The sequence below is a fragment of the Microcaecilia unicolor genome, chromosome 1 (assembly GCF_901765095.1).
Source record: "Microcaecilia unicolor chromosome 1, aMicUni1.1, whole genome shotgun sequence".
Taxonomy (NCBI): Eukaryota; Metazoa; Chordata; class Amphibia; order Gymnophiona; family Siphonopidae; genus Microcaecilia; species Microcaecilia unicolor.
The window spans coordinates 618,425,377-618,447,536 of NC_044031.1; the positions used below are offsets into that span (position 1 = coordinate 618,425,377).

The 22,160-nt window shown below is 47.6% G+C and overlaps 2 protein-coding genes across 2 annotated transcripts in view; one reads left to right on the forward strand and one right to left on the reverse strand.

Annotated features, from left to right (window-relative positions):
* Positions 1-11,330: 11,330 nt before the first annotated feature.
* EXOSC4 (exosome component 4) lies at positions 11,331-15,750 on the reverse strand. The gene is made up of 3 exons (XM_030220100.1): positions 15,437-15,750; positions 13,800-14,006; positions 11,331-13,169 (listed from the first exon to the last, which is right to left on the reverse strand). The coding sequence occupies exons 1-3, from the start codon at positions 15,605-15,607 to the stop codon at positions 12,810-12,812; spliced, it is 738 nt and encodes a 245-aa protein (XP_030075960.1). The 5' UTR covers positions 15,608-15,750; the 3' UTR covers positions 11,331-12,809.
* Positions 15,751-16,333: 583 nt separating this feature from the next.
* OPLAH (5-oxoprolinase, ATP-hydrolysing) overlaps positions 16,334-22,160 on the forward strand; it is a 161,582-nt gene continuing 155,755 nt past the window's right edge. Inside the window, exons 1-2 of the mRNA XM_030220113.1 lie at positions 16,334-16,392; positions 16,569-16,637. The gene's annotated coding sequence lies outside the window, so the exon portion shown is untranslated. The remainder of the gene's footprint in view (positions 16,393-16,568; positions 16,638-22,160) is intronic.

A 22,160-nucleotide genomic window follows, 5' to 3' on the forward strand; every position in this document is an offset into this window, starting at 1 on the left:
CTTTCGGGTAACTGCGGTCCAATACCCTATGAAGATGGATCCTGTCTTTTACACTTCAAACCATGGGGAATTAAAAAAAACAATTCACTGTTTTGCCATGCAGGTATTTTTGGTGGGTAAGCTGGTCCTAGCAGCAGCATGGAAGAGCCCTACACTCCCCAAGCAAGTTGGATTATATTCATTTGATGTCCTAAATAACAGCTATGGGCACAGGCCAACTGTTGACCTATCACAAGATTTGGGACTTATATGTTCAATGGACGTCACACCTGACTGCTCCCTAGACTAAATTTGTCTTGCAGGAGAAGTTTTTCTTTTGTGGAGGGGGGGATATTGGGGACTGAGGCAATGCATTAGGGAGGGAGGTTTTGGCTGTACGTTTTTTTGTTATCTGAATGTTGGATATGGATATGTTGCTGTTATTTTTTTTCTCATCAATAAAGATAAATACATATTAAAAAAAAAAAAGACAGACAAGAGATACAATGAAAGAACACAAGCAAGGCTGGGATCAGCACAGAGGATCCTTAGCTGCAGGGGGCATCAAGGTAAAGTCTGGGATAGGCACAGAGGATCCATAGCTGTGTGTGTGTGTGTTGGGGGTGGGTGGGATTGGGGTAATGCCTGAGATAAGCTCAGAGGATCCTTAGCTGTGGAGGAATTGAGGGGTAAAGTCTCGGATAAACACAGAGGATCCTTAGCTGTGGGGGAGTTGGGGTAAAGTCTGGGATAAATACAGAGAATGAAAGGTAAAGCCTCAGAAAAGCAGAGAATCCTTAGCTGTGAGGGGTAAAGTCTGGAAATAAGTACAGAGGAACTGTAGCTCTGAAGCAAGTTATGGGTAAAGTCTGAGATAAGCACAGATCCTTTGCTTGGTGGGGCGGGGGGGGGGGGGGGTGAGTACAGCCTAGGATGATGTGGGCTCTAAGGCTTTGCACTAGGATGACATTTAGATGGCCCTTGTGAAGTTCATCTACTGTCACAGCCTCTGTTTATACAGAAAAGGACAGTCCAAGAGGGGCATAATTGAACGGGATGCCCAAGTTTTCATGAGAGCGTCCTCACAGGACAGCCCTGTAAAGGGGCGGGGCAACCCGTATTATCGAAACAAGATGGACGCCCATCTTTCGTTTCGATAATACGGACGGGGATGCCCAAATCATGAAATTTAGGTCGACCTTAGAGATGGACGTCCCCGGTTTTCGGCGATAATGAAAACCGAGGACGTCCATTTCAAAAATTACCAAACCCAAGCCATTTGGTCGTGGGAGCAGCCAGCATTCGTAGTGCACTGGCCCCCCTGACATGCCAGGACACCAACCGGGCACCCTAGGGGGCACTGCAGTGGACTTCAGAAAAAGCTCCCAGGTACATAGCTCCCTTACCTTGGGTGCTGAGCCCCCCAACACTGTACACCACTACCACAGCCCTTAGGAATGAAGGGGGGCACCTACATGTGGGTACAGTGGGTGTGTGGTGGGTTTTGGAGGGCTCACATTTGCCACAAGTGTAACAGGTAGGGGGGGATGGGCCTGGGTCCACCTGCCTGAAGTACACTGCAGCCACTACAACTGCTCCAGGTACCTGCATACTGCTGTGATGTGCCTGAGTATGGCATTTGAGGCTGGCAAAAAAGTATTTTTAAACATTTGTTTTGAGGGTGGGAGGGGGTTAGTGACCACTGGGGGAGTAAGGGGAGGTCATCCCTGATTCCCTCCAGTGGTCATCTGGTCAGTTCAGGCACCTTTTTGATGCTTGGTCTTGAAAAAAAATGGACTAAGTAAAGTCGCCCATTGTTCGTCAGGGACACTCTTCATTTTTCCATTATCGGCCGAGGATGCCCATCTCCTAAGCACGCCCCAGTCCCGCCTTTGCTACACTGCTGACATGCCCCCGTGAACTTTGGTCGTCCCCATGACGGAAAGCAGTTGACGACGCCCAAAATCGAATTTTGATTATGCTGATTTGGGCGACCTTGCGAGGACACCCATCTCCCGATTTGTGTCGGAAGATGGGCACCCTTCTCTTTCGAAAATTCACCTGCAAGTGTTTTAAGCCAACGGATGTTATAGATGTTGCCTCTCTGGAAGCAGTTAGTAGAGATGTGCTGGAGGGTGGGGGGCTTTTCCTAATTAGTTTGTAAGAAGCTCTCTCTCATGGTGGCGGACACTTCGACAGCCCCTATCATGTTACCACCTTTTGAAGACAAAAGCTGGATATGCAATCCCACTGCTAACTGGTTTGTGTTGGGTGTTATGATTTGGTTTATAATGTAATCCTAAGATCTTGGGGGAAGGGGTGGAATCTCTTTAAACACAAGCTGTGGGACACAGGTATACAGCACTTAATGGCACCAATCTAAAAGAATTGTGGCAAAATCTCATTATTACAGCTTTTATGTTCAACTTCTGGCGCAAGACTCTGCATTCATGTAAAAAGGGACAGGCAAGGTGTGATGGCGATATTCCCACTTTGTTTCTCTTAAGACTTTTCTTCCTATCCCACAGGTAACTACTGTATGGGTTTTGGCAAGAGACCTGATCTATGGTTTATGGGATATCCATCAGCACCTCTGTTTATTTTTGCCCTTAAAAGAGTTCCAACAGATGTATGCAACACGATTTCCCTCTTTACATCTACCCATGTAATTCATTTTAGTTTTTATTACAACTGTATCACTTTTCTGGGAACAGGCTCTAGGATTATTGGTCTGTAGCTCCTTGGGTCACTTCTTGCTCCTTTTCAAAGACTGTTGTTTCAGTAAGAATGATTGCTGGACCCAAATGTACAGCAATAATGCTGTGTGTTCATTCGAGAACTGATGGGAGTTTGGCAACTTTCTGGATCCCATGAGCAGCCGTTCATCCATGCCTACCTCAGTGCAGTATGTCCTTACTGTGTTTAACCCAGTGGTCTCATGCACTGCACAATCCTGACTGATTACCAGACATGTTCTGAAGGGAGGAAAACTTTACTGGTGTACCATACCCAGTGTGTTTTTTTTTCTAGCAAAAAAGGTGCCGGTACTCAAATGCTAGGCCCCCCTACAATGGCCAGGCCCCCTGCAACCAGTCACAGAATCTATGACAAGGCAGAATTCGTGTGTAGAGCCTGAGCTCTTTCATTAAAACTTGGGGTCCATGGATCAATTTTAGCAGACAACGGAAAAGGTGCTGGTACTCAGTACCCCCCTCGAAAAAGCTCTGATAATACCTGCGCAGTGGACTTTGATCCTGGAGAACTGGGTTCAATTCCCACTGCAGCTCCTTGTGACTGTGGGCAAGTCACTTAACCCTCCCATTGACCCAGGTGCCCTTTGAATGTAATTACAAAAACCACAGACAGGCAGTATATCAAGTCCCAGCCCCTGCTGAAAATTGCATTCAAACTTAGGAAAAGGTAAACTTGGATGTGAAACCATGAGCATAAGTTGGGGAGAGGACCGGTAAAATAACACAGAAAAACAAAGGGGTGAAACCAAAAATAGGTATTTATTCAAAGAAAACCTTAGGCCTGCTCTTTTCACAGGGCCCGAGCTTTAGGGTAGGAAACTGCAGTTCAGTATATTCAGCGAGCCTCTGGAGGTAGACCAAACACAGTCTGCGACTCCTGGGGTTGCCATGCCCCAAACATAGCCATTAAGTTCTTGGTTCTCTGCTGAGGTTCAGGTCTGGCTCTTGCCAGACCTCAAAGCAAAACTTATAAGGTTCAATTTGGCAAATCCAATGGTTTACCTCAGCCGAGTCACAATTATGGAAAGCGAATGCTACATACCTGTAGAAGGTATTTTCCGAGGACAGCAGGCTGATTGTTCTCACTGATGGGTGACGTCCACGGCAGCCCCTCCAATCGGAATCTTCACTAGCAAAGGCCTTTGCTAGCCCTCGCGCGCCGATGCGCATGCGCGGCCCTCTTCCCGCCCGAAACCGGCTTGTGCCGGCCAGTCTCATATGTAGCAAGACAAAGACAAGGGAAGACACAACTCCAAAGGGGAGGCGGGCGGGTTTGTGAGAACAATCAGCCTGCTGTCCTCGGAGAATACCTTCTACAGGTATGTAGCATTCGCTTTCTCCGAGGACAAGCAGGCTGCTTGTTCTCACTGATGGGGTATCCCTAGCCCCCAGGCTCACTCAAAACAACAACCATGGTCAATTGGGCCTCGCAACGGCGAGGACATAACTGAGATTGACCTAAAAAATTTACCAACTAACTGAGAGTGCAGCCTGGAACAGAACAAACAGGGCCCTCGGGGGGTGGAGTTGGATCCTAAAGCCCAAACAGGTTCTGAAGAACTGACTGTCCGAACCGACTGTCGCGTCGGGTATCCTGCTGCAGGCAGTAATGAGATGTGAATGTGTGGACAGATGACCACGTCGCAGCTTTGCAAATTTCTTCAATAGAGGCTGACTTCAAGTGGGCTACCGACGCTGCCATGGCTCTAACATTATGAGCCGTGACATGACCCTCAAGAGTCAGCCCAGCCTGGGCGTAAGTGAAGGAAATGCAATCTGCTAGCCAATTGGATATGGTGCGTTTCCCCACAGCCACTCCCCTCCTATTGGGATCAAAAGAAACAAACAATTGGGCGGACTGTCTGTTGGGCTCTGTCCGCTCCAGGTAGAAGGCCAATGCTCTCTTGCAGTCCAATGTGTGCAGCTGACGTTCAGCAGGGCAGGAATGAGGACGGGGAAAGAATGTTGGCAAGACAATTGACTGGTTCAGATGGAACTCCGACACGACCTTTGGCAAGAACTTAGGGTGAGTGCGGAGGACTACTCTGTTATGATGAAATTTGGTGTAAGGGGCCTGGGCTACCAGGGCCTGAAGCTCACTGACTCTACGAGCTGAAGTAACTGCCACCAAGAAAATGACCTTCCAGGTCAAGTACTTCAGATGGCAGGAATTCAGTGGCTCAAAAGGAGGTTTCATCAGCTGGGTGAGAACGACATTGAGATCCCATGACACTGTAGGAGGCTTGACAGGGGGCTTTGACAAAAGCAAACCTCTCATGAAGCGAACAACTAAAGGCTGTCCTGAGATCAGCTTACCTTCCACACGGTAATGGTATGCACTGATTGCACTAAGGTGAACCCTTACAGAGTTGGTCTTGAGACCAGACTCAGACAAGTGCAGAAGGTATTCAAGCAGGGTCTGTGTAGGACAAGAGCGAGGATCTAGGGCCTTGCTGTCACACCAGACGGCAAACCTCCTCCACAGAAAGAAGTAACTCCTCTTGGTGGAATCTTTCCTGGAAGCAAGCAAGATACGGGAGACACCCTCTGACAGACCCAAAGAGGCAAAGTCTACGCTCTCAACATCCAGGCCGTGAGAGCCAGGGACCGGAGGTTGGGATGCAGAAGAGCCCCTTCGTCCTGCATGATGAGGGTCGGAAAACACTCCAATCTCCACGGTTCTTCGGAGGACAACTCCAGAAGAAGAGGGAACCAGATCTGACGCGGCCAAAAAGGAGCAATCAGAATCATGGTGCCTCGGTCTTGCTTGAGTTTCAACAAAGTCTTCCCCACCAGAGGTATGGGAGGATAAGCATACAGCAGACCCTCCCCCCAATCCAGGAGGAAGGCATCCGATGCCAGTCTGCCGTGGGCCTGAAGCCTGGAACAGAACTGAGGGACTTTGTGGTTGGCTCGAGATGCGAAGAGGTCTACCAAGGGGGTGCCCCACACCTGGAAGATCTGTCGCACTACACGGGAATTGAGCGACCACTCGTGAGGTTGCATAATCCTGCTCAACCTGTCGGCCAGACTGTTGTTTACGCCTGCCAGATATGTGGCTTGGAGCACCATGCCGTGACGGCGAGCCCAGAGCCACATGCTGACGGCTTCCTGACACAGGGGGCGAGATCCGGTGCCCCCCTGCTTGTTGACGTAGTACATGGCAACCTGGTTGTCTGTCTGAATTTGGATAATTTGGCGGGACAGCCGATCTCTGAAAGCCTTCAGAGCGTTCCAGATTGCTCGTAACTCCAGAAGATTGATCTGTAGATCGCGTTCCTGGAGGGACCAGCTTCCTTGGGTGTGAAGCCCATCGACATGAGCTCCCCATCCCAGGAGAGACGCATCCGTGGTCAGCACTTTTTGTGGCTGAGGAATTTGGAAAGGACGTCCCAGAGTCAGATTGGACCAAATCGTCCACCAATACAGGGATTCGAGAAAACTCGTGGACAGGTGGATCACGTCTTCTAGATCCCCAGCAGCCTGAAACCACTGGGAAGCTAGGGTCCATTGAGCAGATCTCATGTGAAGGCGGGCCATGGGAGTCACATGAACTGTGGAGGCCATGTGGCCCAGCAATCTCAACATCTGCCGAGCTGTGATCTGCTGGGACGCTCGCACCCGCGAGACGAGGGACAACAAATTGTTGGCTCTCGCCTCTGGGAGATAGGCGCGAGCCGTCCGAGAATCCAGCAGAGCTCCTATGAATTCGAGTCTCTGCGCCGGGAGAAGATGGGACTTTGGGTAATTTATCACAAACCCCAGTAGCTCCAGGAGGCGAATAGTCATCTGCATGGACTGCAGGGCTCCTGCCTCGGACGTGTTCTTCACCAGCCAATCATCGAGATATGGGAACACGTGCACCCCCAGCCTGCGAAGTGCTGCTGCTACTACAGCCAAGCACTTTGTGAACACCCTGGGCGCAGAGGCGAGCCCAAAGGGTAGCACACAGTACTGGAAGTGACGTGTGCCCAGCTGAAATCGCAGATACTGTCTGTGAGCTGGCAGTATCGGGATGTGTGTGTAGGCATCCTTCAAGTCCAGAGAGCATAGCCAATCGTTTCCCTGAATCATGGGAAGGAGGGTGCCCAGGGAAAGCATCCTGAACTTTTCTTTGACCAGATATTTGTTCAGGGCCCTTAGGTCTAGGATGGGACGCATCCCCCCTGTTTTCTTTTCCACAAGGAAGTACCTGGAATAGAATCCCAGCCCTTCTTGCCCGGATGGCACGGGCTCGACCGCATTGGCGCTGAGAAGGGCGGAGAGTTCCTCTGCAAGTACCTGCTTGTGCTGGAAGCTGTAAGACTGAGCTCCCGGTGGACAATTTGGAGGTTTCGAGGTCAAATTGAGGGTGTATCCTTGCCGGACTATTTGGAGAACCCACTGATCGGAGGTTATGAGAGGCCACCTTTGGTGAAAAGCTTTCAACCTCCCTCCGACTGGCAGGTCGCCCGGCACTGACACTTGGATGTCGGCTATGCTCTGCTGGAGCCAGTCAAAAGCTCGTCCCTTGCTTTTGCTGGGGAGCCGAGGGGCCTTGCTGAGGCGCATGCTGCTGACGAGAGCGAGCGCGCTGGGGCTTAGCCTGGGCCGCAGGCTGTCGAGAAGGAGGATTGTACCTACGCTTGCCAGAAGAGTAGGGAACAGTCTTCCTTCCCCCAAAAAATCTTCTACCTGTAGAGGTAGAGGCTGAAGGCTGCCGGCGGGAGAACTTGTCGAATGCGGTGTCCCGCTGGTGGAGCTGCTCTACCACCTGTTCGACTTTCTCTCCAAAAATGTTATCCGCACGGCAAGGCGAGTCCGCAATCCGCTGCTGGATTCTATTCTCCAGGTCGGAGGCACGCAGCCATGAGAGCCTGCGCATCACCACACCTTGAGCAGCGGCCCTGGACGCAACATCAAAGGTGTCATACACCCCTCTGGCCAGGAATTTTCTGCACGCCTTCAGCTGCCTGACCACCTCCTGAAATGGCTTGGCTTGCTCAGGGGGGAGCGCATCAACCAAGCCCGCCAACTGCCGCACATTGTTCCGCATGTGTATGCTCGTGTACAGCTGGTAAGACTGAATTTTGGCCACGAGCATAGAAGAATGGTAGGCCTTCCTCCCAAAGGAGTCTAAGGTTCTAGAGTCCTTGCCCGGGGGCGCTGAAGCATGCTCCCTAGAACTCTTAGCCTTCTTTAGGGCCAGATCCACAACTCCAGAATCATGAGGCAACTGAGTGCGCATCAGATCTGGGTCCCCATGGATCCGGTACTGGGACTCGATCTTCTTGGGGATGTGGGGATTAGTTAAAGGCTTGGTCCAGTTCGCAAGCAATGTCTTTTTTAGGACATGATGCAAGGGAACAGTGGACGCTTCCTTAGGTGGAGAAGGATAGTCCAGGAGCTCAAACATTTCAGCCCTGGGCTCGTCCTCCACAACCACCGGGAAGGGGATGGCCGTAGACATCTCCCGGACAAAGGAAGCAAAAGACAGACTCTCAGGAGGGGAAAGCTGTCTTTCAGGAGAGGGAGTGGGATCGGAAGGAAGACCCTCAGACTCCTCGTCAGAGAAATATCTGGGGTCTTCTTCCTCTTCCCACGAGGCCTCACCCTCGGTGTCAGACACAAGTTCACGGACCTGTGTCTGCAACCGTGCCCGACTCGACTCCGTGGAGCCACGTCCACGATGGGGGCGTCGAGAGGTAGACTCCCTCGCCCGCATCGGCGAAGCTCCCTCCGCCGACGTAGTCGGGGAGCCTTCCTGGGAGGCGACGGCAGCCCGTACCGCACGCGGCACCGACGCCGGAGACCTCACCTCGGGCGATGGGCCAGCCGGCGCCACGCTCGACGGTACCGGTGGCGCAAGCACCGCCGGTACCGGAGGGGTAGGGCGCAGCAGCTCTCCCAGAATCTCTGGGAGAATGGCCCGGAGGCTCTCGTTCAGAGCGGCTGCAGAGAAAGGCATGGAGGTCGATGCAGGCGTCGACGTCAGAACCTGTTCCGGGCGTGGAGGCTGTTCCGGGCTGTCCAGAGTGGAGTGCATCGACACCTCCTGAACAGAGGGTGAGCGGTCCTCTCGGCGCCGATGCCTGCCGGGTGCCGACTCCTTCGGCGACCCAGAGCTCTCGGTACCGACATGGGAAGGGGACCGGTGACGATGCTTCTTCGACTTCTTGGGACGAAGCATGTCACCGGAGCTTCCCGGTACCGACGAGGAGGACGTAGAATCCAGCCGTCGCTTCCTCGGGGCCGAGACCGAAGAAGGTCGGTCTCGGGGGGGCTGTACCGCAGGAGCCCTCAGGGTAGGGGGAGACCCACCCGAAGGCTCACCGCCACCAGCAGGGGAATGGACAGCCCTCACCTGCACTCCAGACGAAGCACCACCGTCCGACGACATCAGCAGACGAGGTCCCTGTACCACCGACGTCGATGCAGCTGTCCGATGTCTCGGCGCCGATGCAGAGGGCCGATGCCTCGATGCACTCGATGTACTGGCCGCCGAGGTTGAAGGTCTGGACGCTGAAGACGTCGATGCACTCGATACCCCCGGTGCCGATGCCGACGAAGAGCCCAAGAACAAAATGTTCCACTGGGCTAACCTCGCTACCTGAGTCCGCCTTTGCAAAAGGGAACACAGACTACAGGCCTGAGGGCGGTGCCCAGCCCCCAGACACGACGCGTGCCTGTCAGTGAGCGAGATTACCCGGGCGCACTGGGTGCACTTCTTGAAGCCGCTGGAAGGCTTCGATGTCATGGGCGGAAAAATCACGCCGGCGAAATCGAAAGACGAAATTTGGCACAGAAAAAAGGGAAATTTTGACCGGGGCCTAAGTAAGGCCTACCCCGACGACGAAAGAAAACTTAACGGGGCGAAAAAACTCGAAGTAGAGGAAGGAAAAACCAAAAGTGGTTAATCCAAATAATTTCTGGAATTTCTCACAGAAAGTAGTCGAAAACGACGCGCGAGGCCGACTTTTCGGGACACGAACGGTAAAACACAACCGTACCGAGCGCGGAGAAAAGAAGACTGGCCGGCACAAGCCGGTTTCGGGCGGGAAGACGGCCGCGCATGCGCGGTAGCAAAGGCCTTTGCTAGTGAAGATTCCGATTGGAGGGGCTGCCGTGGACGTCACCCATCAGTGAGAACAAGCAGCCTGCTTGTCCTCGGAGAACAGTAGCTTCTGCATCATTTGCTGGGGATTTTCAAATTTTCTCTACCTGGGCCTTCTTAACCTCAGCTTGCCCTGTCTTTTATACTCCCAGGTATGGGGTCCTCCCCTCCCAGCTCATTTCCTCCCGGGGGGGAACCAGTGCTCTTAAGATGGCCACTCTCCAATCTTCCAGTACCATTTTTTATTTTAAAGATAAATTACATACTACTAACAATTCTATCGGTACTCATCGTAATTTTGCCTTTTTTGTTAAATTACTCTACATATTTAGCAAAATCAGTTCAGACAATAGTACAACCTTTTAAATCTGTGCCAGGGTTCTATATAAATACTGAGTGGAGTGGAACAGGTAGACGTGAATCATTCAATACAAATTGGAGAAAATATTTCTTCACTAACGAGTAATTAAACTCTGGAATTCGTTGCCAGAGAATGTGGTAAAAGAAGTTTGCTTATCAGGGTTTAAAAAAGGTTTGGATAATTTCATAAAAGAAAAGCCCATAAGCCATTATTAAAATGGACTTGGGAAACTCCACTGCATATTCTAGGATAAGCAGCATAAAAACTGTTTTACTGTTTTGGTATCTTGCCAGGTACTCTATGTTCTTATGTGTTTTTAGAGTCTAGTATTTTAGATCTTAACATAACATCATTTTAAAGCACAGATACCAGCGGGGGAAGTCTAATCCTGAAACTCCATTTGTGAAGGGCTAACACAACCCTTGGAATTTTGCCAGGTACTTGTGACCTGGACTGGCCCCTGCTGGAAACAGGATACTGGGTTTGATGGACCTTCAGCCTGTCTCATTATGGCAATGCTGATTTTCTTAACCCAGGAAAGCTACAGGGGCACATTGGTTCAGGACCCTTCTTCTCTCATCGATACCTACCTATCCCTACTCAATGGCTGAGGTAGGCAAATAGCAGCCTGCAGGTGTCCTTTTGGTCCAGGGAAATTTGAGTGCCCTGACCTACAATGGTGGCATCACTTTTGTTGACTTGCAGAAGGAAAAGATAACCAGACTAGAAACCTATGAAAGTGATGTTATCGCTTCAGGCCAGGATGTAAGCCTCTCTTCTAGCACATTCTACTTCCAGGGATACCATCCTCTCACCTATCAACTGGTGCTCTGAAAGATGCCTATTGCTGACAGAGCACCCTCCACTTAAACAACCCTCTGGCCAAAGTTTGAGCCCCTCTACTTTAAGGAAGGGGTGGGTCTCAGTGCCACTAAAATCTAAACTCAGCACCCTGTTGCACAGATAAACCCAAGTGAGACACACAGGGATGTTTCAGAATCCCACTTCTAACACCTGTACTCGCTGCCACCTCCCTGTTAACCTGAAAAAAGCTCTGCCTTCTGAGTCCTACTTAAACTTTCAAGGTGGCAACATTTAATATGGGCAATGTGAATATTTTATGAAACTGCATATAAAAACAAAATTGAAAGACACAGACTTCTGTCACATTTATTTACAGAGAGAAATATCTAGAAGTTTTTCTTCAAGTATCACAAAGAGATGGGAGCAAGGAGTTACAAAACAACTAGCATGGAAATAGCCAAATGCACACATGAGCAGCTGTGGGCATCACAGATGGTAATAGCAGTGAACTATGATGCCCAAACAGCCCAGTATCAAGACTAACACATTCCACAAAAATATTACTCTAAAGCAATGGAATTTTAATTTACCCACAATTTACCCTTCCCGTGAGCAGCTCTTTAGGAAAGGTGGGAGTCAGGACATATGGCCCCAGCTCTCCTTTCTAAACCTGCTCAGACACTATCAGATCCTGGCTGAACCCAGTGTGTGAGGGCTGTGAAGGTCCACTTTTCATAAGGGGCATATAGCATTTCTAATAATGGGTTTGAAGGGAAAACCAGGACAGTCTATTTCCAAGGGGCTGGAACCACTTGGTAATCTTATAAGACCAAGACCCACCCCTCCCTCAATTTTGCAGCTAAAGAGAGAGGCAGGAAAAACCAGTTAACTTAAAATAAACCTATTCAGAGGAATGCTACAAAAATCCATGCAGCTAGAGCAGGCCAAAGTGTCCTCATAGCCCTGGCTGAACACTGACCCCCCCCCCCCCCCCCCCCCAGCCCTTGCAGACACTGTCTGTTTTTCTGCTCCGAGGTGCTTCCACCCTTCTTTTTTTCCAGAACCTCCCTGTAGCTCACACTGAATCTCCCTCTCTCCTGTCGATTTGTACACTTTTCCTGCTGGCCTTGAACAATTTATGATGGCAGCTGATTGGTCCACTTAGAGGCAGAGGAATAAAGTTACAGCTAAAAGCGACACTTTTTCACTGGCTTAATTCCATCTTCCTAATAAGCTTTTCAGTTACTCCCATCCTTTGGGGGGAGGAAGGGCACCCAGTGCTCCACTGGCCCATCTCACTTCCAGCTTGTTTTCTGACCTTTGATTCTCTGTAATCTGCCAGTTTGCAAATCATCCAGTCCAATGATTTTCACGCTCTGGATCCCCAGAAGACAGAAACCTACCTTGTGACCTCTGGACCTCTCATAACAAGCCAGAACTTTAACTTAGTTTTAAATACCTCACCTCAGCCTCCCTCCACTGGAACTTTTCTGATTCTAGTCATTTTGCGCCTTGAAGTTTCCTCGCTTTATTTTGGGAGACCAACCCTTTAAAAGGGAGAAGGATGATTAGTTAGTTGGGGCTACGCACCACGTCTGCTTTTAGAGCATCAGTGCTTGTATGGAGGGCACAGTAACCAGACGGCTCCAAGTCATCAGAGACAGGGTGAACCTGGCTGGTTTCTTTCACCCCTACTGCAGTTTTCGAGTTGTCCACAGATGCTATGAGTTAAAGACCAGCTAGGCTCAGCCTATTTGCAGGGACTTGGAGCTTCCTGGAACCCTTTGTTACAAAGAGAGCTGCAGAACTCTGACACAGCTCACTCTCCCAACAGTGTGCACACCTCCTGCACATGGTCCCTCACCACCCGGTCCAGCACAGCATACACATCTCGGCAAGCCTTACTGGCGGCATCCAAGACTTTCTCTAGGTGGTCCTCATGGAGGCGCGAGTTCATCTCTAGCAACGCTATCTGCTCAGACTTGGGCAGCAGGGCCAGGGCCAGCTGGGGGCCCCCAGCTGCCTCTTCCACGTAGCACAGGTCCACCAGAGGGGTGTCCTCAATGAAGCCTGTAGAACAGGCACACACGTAGTCCCTCATGGGGATGCCAGCGTCCATGATGGCCAGTGTGGCAGCGTTCACACACGCACAGTAGTTCCCACCGTCTGCCTGGAGGATCTGTGAGGGATAAAAAGAGAGGTTTAACCTGTTTCTCTTACCAGGAGACTCCCACAGCGAAGAACTTCCAGCTTAATTAGATAGCACTTGGGATTCTTCTGCTAGGCCCAGTGATAGTCCATGTGCTCTACTAATTTCAGAGTAAAGACCACAACAGCTCAAAATGCTGTGAAGAGGTTTTGGATACTATTCCCCTATACATTACCATATGTGGTTCACCAAATGGCATCTGCTCTATGCTCTTAAATTCATAGTTATTCAGTCTAAAATCCGAGACTCAACATGTGCTAAAAACCAGCCTGACATACATTTACCATTTTCTCCACCCTCTCCCTCTCCTTACCGCAAAAGGAATATAATGTGTCTTACCAACCTCTACTGCCTCCTCTATCAGCTTCAGATTGAACCACGAATGCACAGTGCCAGTTGAACCCATAAGAATATGGGCCCTTGGCAGACTTCAGCCCACATAGGAGGAAACAGATGCAGGTAGGAAGCACAGCACTCCCAAAACATGCCACCGTCCCCCCTGGCTGAACAGGGGCCTACTACTTTTAATCATTTCTATAGTGCTACTAGATGTATGCAGCGCTGTACTCTAGGCCCATGCTAGTCCCGGACCCTGCCCACCTGCACATAGATGTCAATCTGGGAGCGAGGATATAGCTGGGTGAGGATGGCCGCCTCAAAGGTCTGCTTCAGGTGAAGGGTCATCTCGCTGGACTTGCGGTCTCCATGTGGGCGGCGTTTCCTCTCACCTGTGCTGAAGGTAGCCATGCTATACTGGCAGTTCACCACTGCCCGGTCATGCAGAGCTTTACTGCGTGAGCCCCGAATCTGGGAAAAATCCAGGAACAACACATGAAACAATGAACCAGGAGGTACCGTGCCACTACTTGTTCAACTGTGACATTCAAAACCATACACATAAGAGGTGGGCTACAGAAACCCGCAGCTTCTGGCAGCTCACACATGGACTCTCTAATACAGTGGTTTACTCTCAATTTTACAATGCTAACCTTCTCCTGATGCATTAAAAAAACATTAGTATAGGAAAATCAGTGTACTAAAGGGTACACAAATATATGTGAACTGCTGATTAAGAAATTGCTCCTATTGTAAAAATCTGCACTAAAAACTGGCACAGTTTTATACACTTTCTCTTGTGCTGAATCTTTACACCAGCTCAGAGCTGGCAAAAGGATCACTTGAGGTGAAGTGTGGAACTTCACCTGAGATAACCAAACGTCCTCTCCCTACCCTCCAAAAAATAAATCCCTGGTGGATTAAATGGGGTTCACCACCCCCCCCCTCTCCAAAATATAATCCTGGTGGTTCAAGTGGACCCCATCCCACTACTAAACCCTGACGGGAGAGGTCATGCCCATTCACTACTGCTTCCAGAGCTCTAGGGAGGTCAGTCTTTGGGAGCTTTATTTGGTAAACTGACCCAGAGTCGTGACAGTATTTTGGAAGATGCTGACAACAGAGGCAGCACCGAGTGAACCCTTGTGCTTTAGGGGTGGGGTGGTGGTAGGAAGTCAATTTGAACCAGCAAGGATTAGTTTTGGGATGGGAGGGTCAAGGATGCTTAAGACCCACTGGGACACCAGGGAAAATCTGAAAAAACAGGGGTAGGGGATGAGGAGGGGTTTGTTTGTTTTTTTTACATTTAAATAATGCCTCCTTTCCTGTCAGTATGTGAAAAAATATCTGCTCTTGCAGAGAGAGGAGGGGGAGGCATTTTACTCTGAGCAAAAGGCTGCATGATGTTGTGCACTGTTTTTCATGTCAGCACATTTTTTTTTAATCACCATGATTTGCGTGCTGTTTGTTTACTGCACTGGAAGTAAAAGTGTTTCCAATGCTCACATTAGAAGACTGTGCACTGAAGCTTAGCGCAGCGTTGTAATAATGCTTACTGCATCGAAGACATGCAGAGAGATCAGGGGTTCCTATAACCCCTTCTGGTTCTTACACTGTGGGGGAGAGGAGAGTGATGAAGAGGGACCTCCATTTCTTTAAATTTCATTCAGTCCGACCTGGGCTTACTCCACTGCATGAAGGGACGTATGGTCCCGATTTCCCCATTGGATTCCCTAAGAAATGAAAGGGTACAAATCCCTGCATGTAATGGGGTAAGCCAAGGACTGGATCTAGCTGTAACTTCTCAGTTTAACTACGAGCCTCCTGTGTGCCCTGAACACGGAAATAAGAGGGAAACCCGGCCTCCCAACACTGTCCCCTTGAGCAACGATGCATCTCACCTCGTGCGGCCCGTACACTACCGCCAATGCCTTGGTATTCCCCTGCTCGATGTAGGCCGAGCCGTCAGCCTGCGCGAACACGCCCATGCGGGCTTGGATCTTGCGCAGCTCGACCGCCTTCCTCCCATCCAGCCGGTAACCCTGATCCGACAAGAGCTCCAGCCCCGCCATGAGTACTGTAGCAACCGCGCTGGTCTCGCACGCGTACCACCACGTGGGGGCACGTCCAGCAGGAAAACTACAACTTCAAATGTGCTCTCCTGACGTCACTTCCCTTTACTGAGGCGCTAATGGAACACACAAAACCAAGGAGGTTTAATGGACCTCCTTGCACAAAACAAAGTATCCATGCAGTAGTTACGCTCAGGGGCTCCGCGCATGTCTAGCAAACTTCTTTTCCCTGCAGAAAAGACAAAACATTCGCTAAGTAACAAAACAACTGCCCGCTAGCGCGCCCTTCTTACACGAAACTACGTTTCCCGGCATACTATGTGGCGCCAGGACGCTGCGAAGCCAGAGCGTTGCCTGTTGGGAAACGTAGTGTCTAACTTCCGATGGATTTAAACCGCAGAGCGCGCGATAGGTCACATAAAAATATCCTTGAGGATATTGTGTATTCTCGAAGTTTCTACCCATGGCCCGGTTCTGTTAAGAATGTTCAAAAGCACTTATCAACCACCAGCAAGAGGGTTTTTTCATCTATGTCCCATCCCCATCTCCCGGGGATGAGAATGGAAATAAGGCAGGGGCGGGCAAAGAATACAAAGCGGGTCCAATGAGCGCAGGGTGGAAATGACCTGCGGCCTGTGATTGGCTGCAGCTGAATACCTGGGGGTGGGGCGGATCCTTGGAAGGTAGGATGCTAGCGGGAAGGCAAGGGAACAGTAGCTGATGAGCTCTTGCAGGTTTGGAGTTTGAGTTTTGCAGGTGCTCTGCTTCTGCAGCTGTGGATTAAGGTTTCTATCTTTTGTCTGCTCTTGTTCCCACATGAACACTTGCCCTTGGGCTTAACTGCGAGTTCTTGGCACCGTGATCACAGTTTGCATGATCTTGGAGAGGATTGATCATTTCAGATTCCTACAGCAGGTATCTTCTAGCTTCGTGCTAAAAGCTGACCTCCTTTGCCTCGCAGGGTGTCTGGTGTCAGGGTGACCGGGAGAAGCGGTTTTCCACATCAGCAGCTTCTAGGACTAAGGCCAAGGTAAGCAAAGGCTTCCCGGACGGCGCCACTTAACTAGTACAGCTTAAGTAGGTATTAGGCATCTGAAATACAAAGATGGATGTGGAAATTTACCCAAACAAGGAAGAGGTAAAAAGAGGTATTTTATTCATAGACTGCTAGATATAGATGTGGTTTGGGTTGGGCATGGGGGAGCTCCCCTTTCACCAAATGTTGTGGGTTCTAATGCTGAATTGGTCCCAGGACTTCTTTACTGTCTGTATCTCTCTCAGATTAGGAAGACGAGCTACACCTATGCTTTTGGCAACCATAAATTCCCTCCACACCCAGTATACTTGTAAACTCATAAGAACATAAGTGTTGCCATACCGGGACAGTGAAGGTCCATTAGTCCACTCCACTCGCCTCTACCTACCCTCCTCTCCTCCTTCCTGTACACATTAATTGATTTGATTTGCTTACTTTATTTTTTGTCTATTAGATTGTAAGCTCTTTGAGCAGGGACTGTCTTTCTTCTATGTTTGTGCAGCGCTGCGTACGCCTTGTAGCCCCATAAAAATGCTAAATAGTAGTAGTAGTAGTCCCAGTACCCTGTTTCCAACAATGGCCTATCCAGGCCACAAGTTCCTGGCAAGATCCCAGAACAAAATCATAGGCGGTCGGTGGCCCAACTGTTTGGGAAGGCTAAAGGGGGCAGGGTTAGGGGTGGGGCCAGGGGTGGAGCTTAAATCCACAATTGTCTGATAACACACAGAAAAAAAATAAATAAAAATAAAAGTCACAATACCTTTTATTAAATTTAGATATTAGATATGTATCATATGTCAAAGAATAAAGTGGTTGCTCAAAGCATATTCTAACCACAATCGCTCAACTGCAAAACACTATGCACAAGTTTGTGCAAAAACACACTCAGAACCTTACTGTACCATAAATATTACACTGGGCAGAACCTAATACACCAATATACCACCCATAAGGAAAATGCAGACCGTCAACAATATGAAACAAGGGATCATATCATCACAATTCTCATGTAGAGCCACAAAACACCCTAATTCATGTTTAATGTGGGATAAAATGCCATAAATAAGTAAATAAATATAAACTTTTAATGTTGAGCACCTGATTCTCAATGTGGACATATTCCAAACACTATAATGAAAATAAAATTATCTTTTCTACCTTTGTTGTCTGGTGACTTTTTCTGATCATGCTGGCCCAGTATCCGATCTGCTGCTATCTGTCGTCAGGTGTCAGTGCAAGTCTCTTTGGTATGAACTGCTCATGTGCAGGTCAGGAAGTCATCCTCGTTAAATATCTCCCTGGCAACCCAGGACACCTCCAACCAACCCCCCCTGCTCTCCCAGCAGTAAGGTAAACAAATTAAACCATAAACCAATTTCTACAACTGGTTACACAAGGTTTTCACTGCAGCTCCTGCTGTGAGGATGGAGGTAAATCAACAATTTAAACCCCCCAGATCAGCGGGACTCCACAGCTGATCCATCCTGCTGCAGCAGGGGAGGCTTAGCCTACCCAAGCCTCTTTTACCGGGCGCCTAGAAGCAGTGGATTTTCCGAAGTCCATCTTAATAATGGTTTATGGACCTTTATTTTAGGCAAGTAGCCAAACATTTTTAAACCATGCTAAGCTAACTGCATTTACCACATTCTCTGGCAACACATTCCAGAGTTTAATTACACATTGAGTGCAGAAATATTTTCTTTAGTTTGTTTTTAATTTACTATTTAGTAGCTTAATTGTATGCTCCCCTAGTCCTAGTATTGTTGGAAAGCGTAAACAAGTGATTCACCTCTACCTATTCCACTCAATATTTTATAGGCCTCTGTCATATTTCCTCTCAGTCTTCTTCTCTAAGCTGAAGAACCCTAGTCATTTTAGCCTTTGCTCATAGGGAAGCTGTCCCATCCCCTTTATCATTTTTGTCGCCCATCTTTGTACCTTTTCTAATTGGTGTGGTCTTAAGAAAGTGAAAAACAGTGATATTATAGTCAAAGAAATCAACAGCAAACATATATTCATCTTCCACAATCTTACAACATAGCCCACAAATATTAGGGGGACAGAGCAATGGTAAACAGGAACAATAGTGAACCATTCAACAAGAACTAGTAGATAGTCTAGATTGGAGTACAGCAAATACAATTCTATAGCAGCTCTATACCTGGCTAACGTTACCTGGAGCAATTATAGAAGGGGAGACGCCTTAACCTGACGTAGAAGTAACTACAGACATCTGCAAAAAAAAAACAGCGGTGTGGGAACATAAAAAACGTACATGTTTTCATGATATTTAATTAGGATCTTTCAACAAAAAAGTACCTCCTATTTGCAGAATCCTAGGGTGTAATAAGAGGGAAAGGGAAGTATTTACTATTCCACTTTTTTTGTGATTATAATCAAAGCACTTTATATATTAGATACAGGTACTTATTTTGTACCTGGGGCAATGGAGGATTAAGTGACTTGCCCAAAGTCACAAGGAGCTGCAATGGGAATTGAACCTGGTTCCTCTGATTCTCAGGCTGCTGCAGTAACCATTAAGCTACTCCTCCACCAGAGAAATTGCTGCCTCCTTTTTTTTTGTGTGTGTGTGTCAAAATTGGAGTAATATGTGTTCCCGAGTTACACCTGATACCAACCTAGCAGCAGCGTTTTGAACTAACAGTAATGCCCTAACCCTGGTCTTTGCCAGTCCACGATAAAAGAGCATTGCAGTAGTCCAATAATGATAGCACCATACTCTGGATAATCCTATGAAATCATAGGGCGTTGGCATTGGTTTAAGTCTGAACAACAGTTGAAACTGAGAAAAACAAGTCTGAATGACATTTGTTACCTGATCTTTCATTGATAGCCGATTAAGCTAATAAAACATCTAATAACTTCATATGATACTGTACAGGTAATTTAACCCCTTGAAGGTTAAAAAAAAGTGGGCAACACTCCTGCATTATTTTCCCAACAATCATCACCTCAAACTTTCCTACATTAAGCAACAAACCATGCTGACATATCCAGACTTTATCTCGTCTATGTACAACTGTAATTGGGCATCAAGAACAACACCTCAAGAGGAATTAGGGAAAAGATATATATGATAGCCAATGCCCAATCTTCGAAAAACATCCCCCAAGAAGACATGTAGTTATTAAATAATAATGCTGATGGCCGAACCTTGAGGAACAACTCCCCCACTATGCACACTCAACCTACGTCCCTCTAAGTATGTCAAAGACAAAATGAACACTGATCCGCCCATCCCTAAACCATTTTGTCAGAAGTAACTGAATAGCTCAGAATTTTATCTCTATCCATCTCTAAACTCAAGGTAACTACTACAGTAGAAGAAACTGCTTGCTGCTCTATAGAAATCTCAAGAAAAGTAGTTGGTCCCATATCCTCCATTTCCATAACTGAATTCAAAGAATCTGGAGAAACTCCTGGAGAAGACTTTGGCTTTTCTAGTATATAATAAACCTTTACTGTAGATGGATGTTCACTTTCCGGAGGCTTCAAAATTTCAAGAAAATATTTCTTTAATGTTTCTCTCTAGGAAACCTTGGGGACCCTGGGAAAGTTTTATAAAACACACATTTTTTCGTCTACAAACATTTTCAATGTTCTCAATCTTGAGCAAGAGAAAATTATCTTTAATCAAGGCAGAATTCTGCTGAGAAACAGATTCTACTTGGGAACCTGTTTTCTGCATATCCATTTTTCATTAAATCGAATTTCTGTTGATAGACTTTTCTGACAAGTTAAATCTCTCGCTTTTGTGTAACCTGAATAGAGAATTGTGAACCTAAAAGTTTACCATTTACCTAGCTCTTCTATCGCAGTTCAAATCGATGTCGGATATCTCAGCAGGATGCTGTAAAGTAAAGGAAAACTGGAACGACACGACCTCCTCCATTTCTAATTCCACTATGTCTTTTTATTCAAAGTTATTAAATCACAAGAGGATTGTGAAAAGTTACAAGAGGACCTTATGAGATTGGAAGACTGGGCATCCAAATGATAGATGATGTTTAAAGTGATGCATGTATTTATTTTATTTTATTTATTTGTTGCATTTGTATCCCACATTTTCCCACATTTTTGCAGGCTCAATGTGGCTTACATATTACTGTTAATGGCGTTAGCTGATTCCGGTCTGAACAAATGCATGGTGTGAATGAATACAAGGTGATATTGTGGTAGATAAGGTACATATATGGTAAGTACAATTGGGGGGAATTTAGGGAGGGAGGGAGGGAGGAGGAGTCAGGTAATATCCATTACGTTCTTTGGTTACATCGTGTCACAGGTGTCCATGTATTTTTTATGTTGTGTCTGTGGGGTATGCTCTTTTGAACAGGTCTGTTGTCATGTATCTAGGTGCCTCACTGGAAACAATTTTATGAACAGTCGTGCAGATTTTGAAGGTGATATGTTCTTTGATTGGTAGCCAATGCAGTTTTTCTCGGAGTGGTTTGGCTCTGTCAAAACGTATTTTTCCAAATATAAGCCTGGCTGCTGTGTTTTGGGCGGTCTGAAGTTTTTTTATGATTTGATCTTTGCATCCCGCATAGATTCCATTACAGTAGTCTGCGTGGCTTAGTACCATTGATTGTATCAGGTTACGAAATATTTCCCTCGGGGAAAAATGATTTCACGCGTTTGAGTTTCCACATTGAGAAAAACATTTTCTTTATGGTGGATTTCGCTTGGGTCTCTAGTGAGAGGTTACGGTTGATTGTTACTCCGAGAATTTTCAGGCTGTCTGAGATACGGAGGGTGTATCCTGGGGTGTTAATGTTTGTGGGTTTGTATGTATTGTATTGGGATGAGATGAGTGTGTTTTTTCTGTATTGAGTTTTAGTTGGAATGCATTAGCCCATGAGTTCATGATGTTTAAGCTGAGCTTGATTTCGTTGGTGATTTCTGCCAAATCATGTTTGTAGGGGATATATAATGTAACGTCATCAGCGTAGATAAATGGGTTAAGGCCTTGGGTGGATAAGGTCTTGGCTAGTGGTGTCATCATGAGGTTGAAAAGGATCGGTGATAGTGGTGATCCTTGCGGTACTCCGCAGTTTGGTTTCCACAGTGATGATATGTTTGTTTTTGATTTCACTTGATAAGTTCTTGTGGTTAGAAAACCCTTGAGAGTGTTGCCACCAATTCCGAAGTATTCTAGAAGTCTTAGCAGTATGTTATGCTTAACCATGTCGAACGCACTTGACGTCAAATTGGAGGATGTGATGCAAGGTTCCAAATTAGGAGTCGCTAACCAGGAGAGGGATCTTGGTTTCATCATTGATGATACGTTGAAACCCTCTGCTCAGTATGTGGCAGTGACGAAGAAAGCAAATAGAATGTTAGGAATAATTAGGAAAGGAATGGAAAATAAAAGTGAGGACGTTATAATACCTTTGTATCGCTCCATGGTGTGACCGCACCTCTAATACTGTGTGCAATTCTGGTCACCGCATCTCAAAAAAGATATAATGGAATTAGAAAAGGTACAGAGAAAGA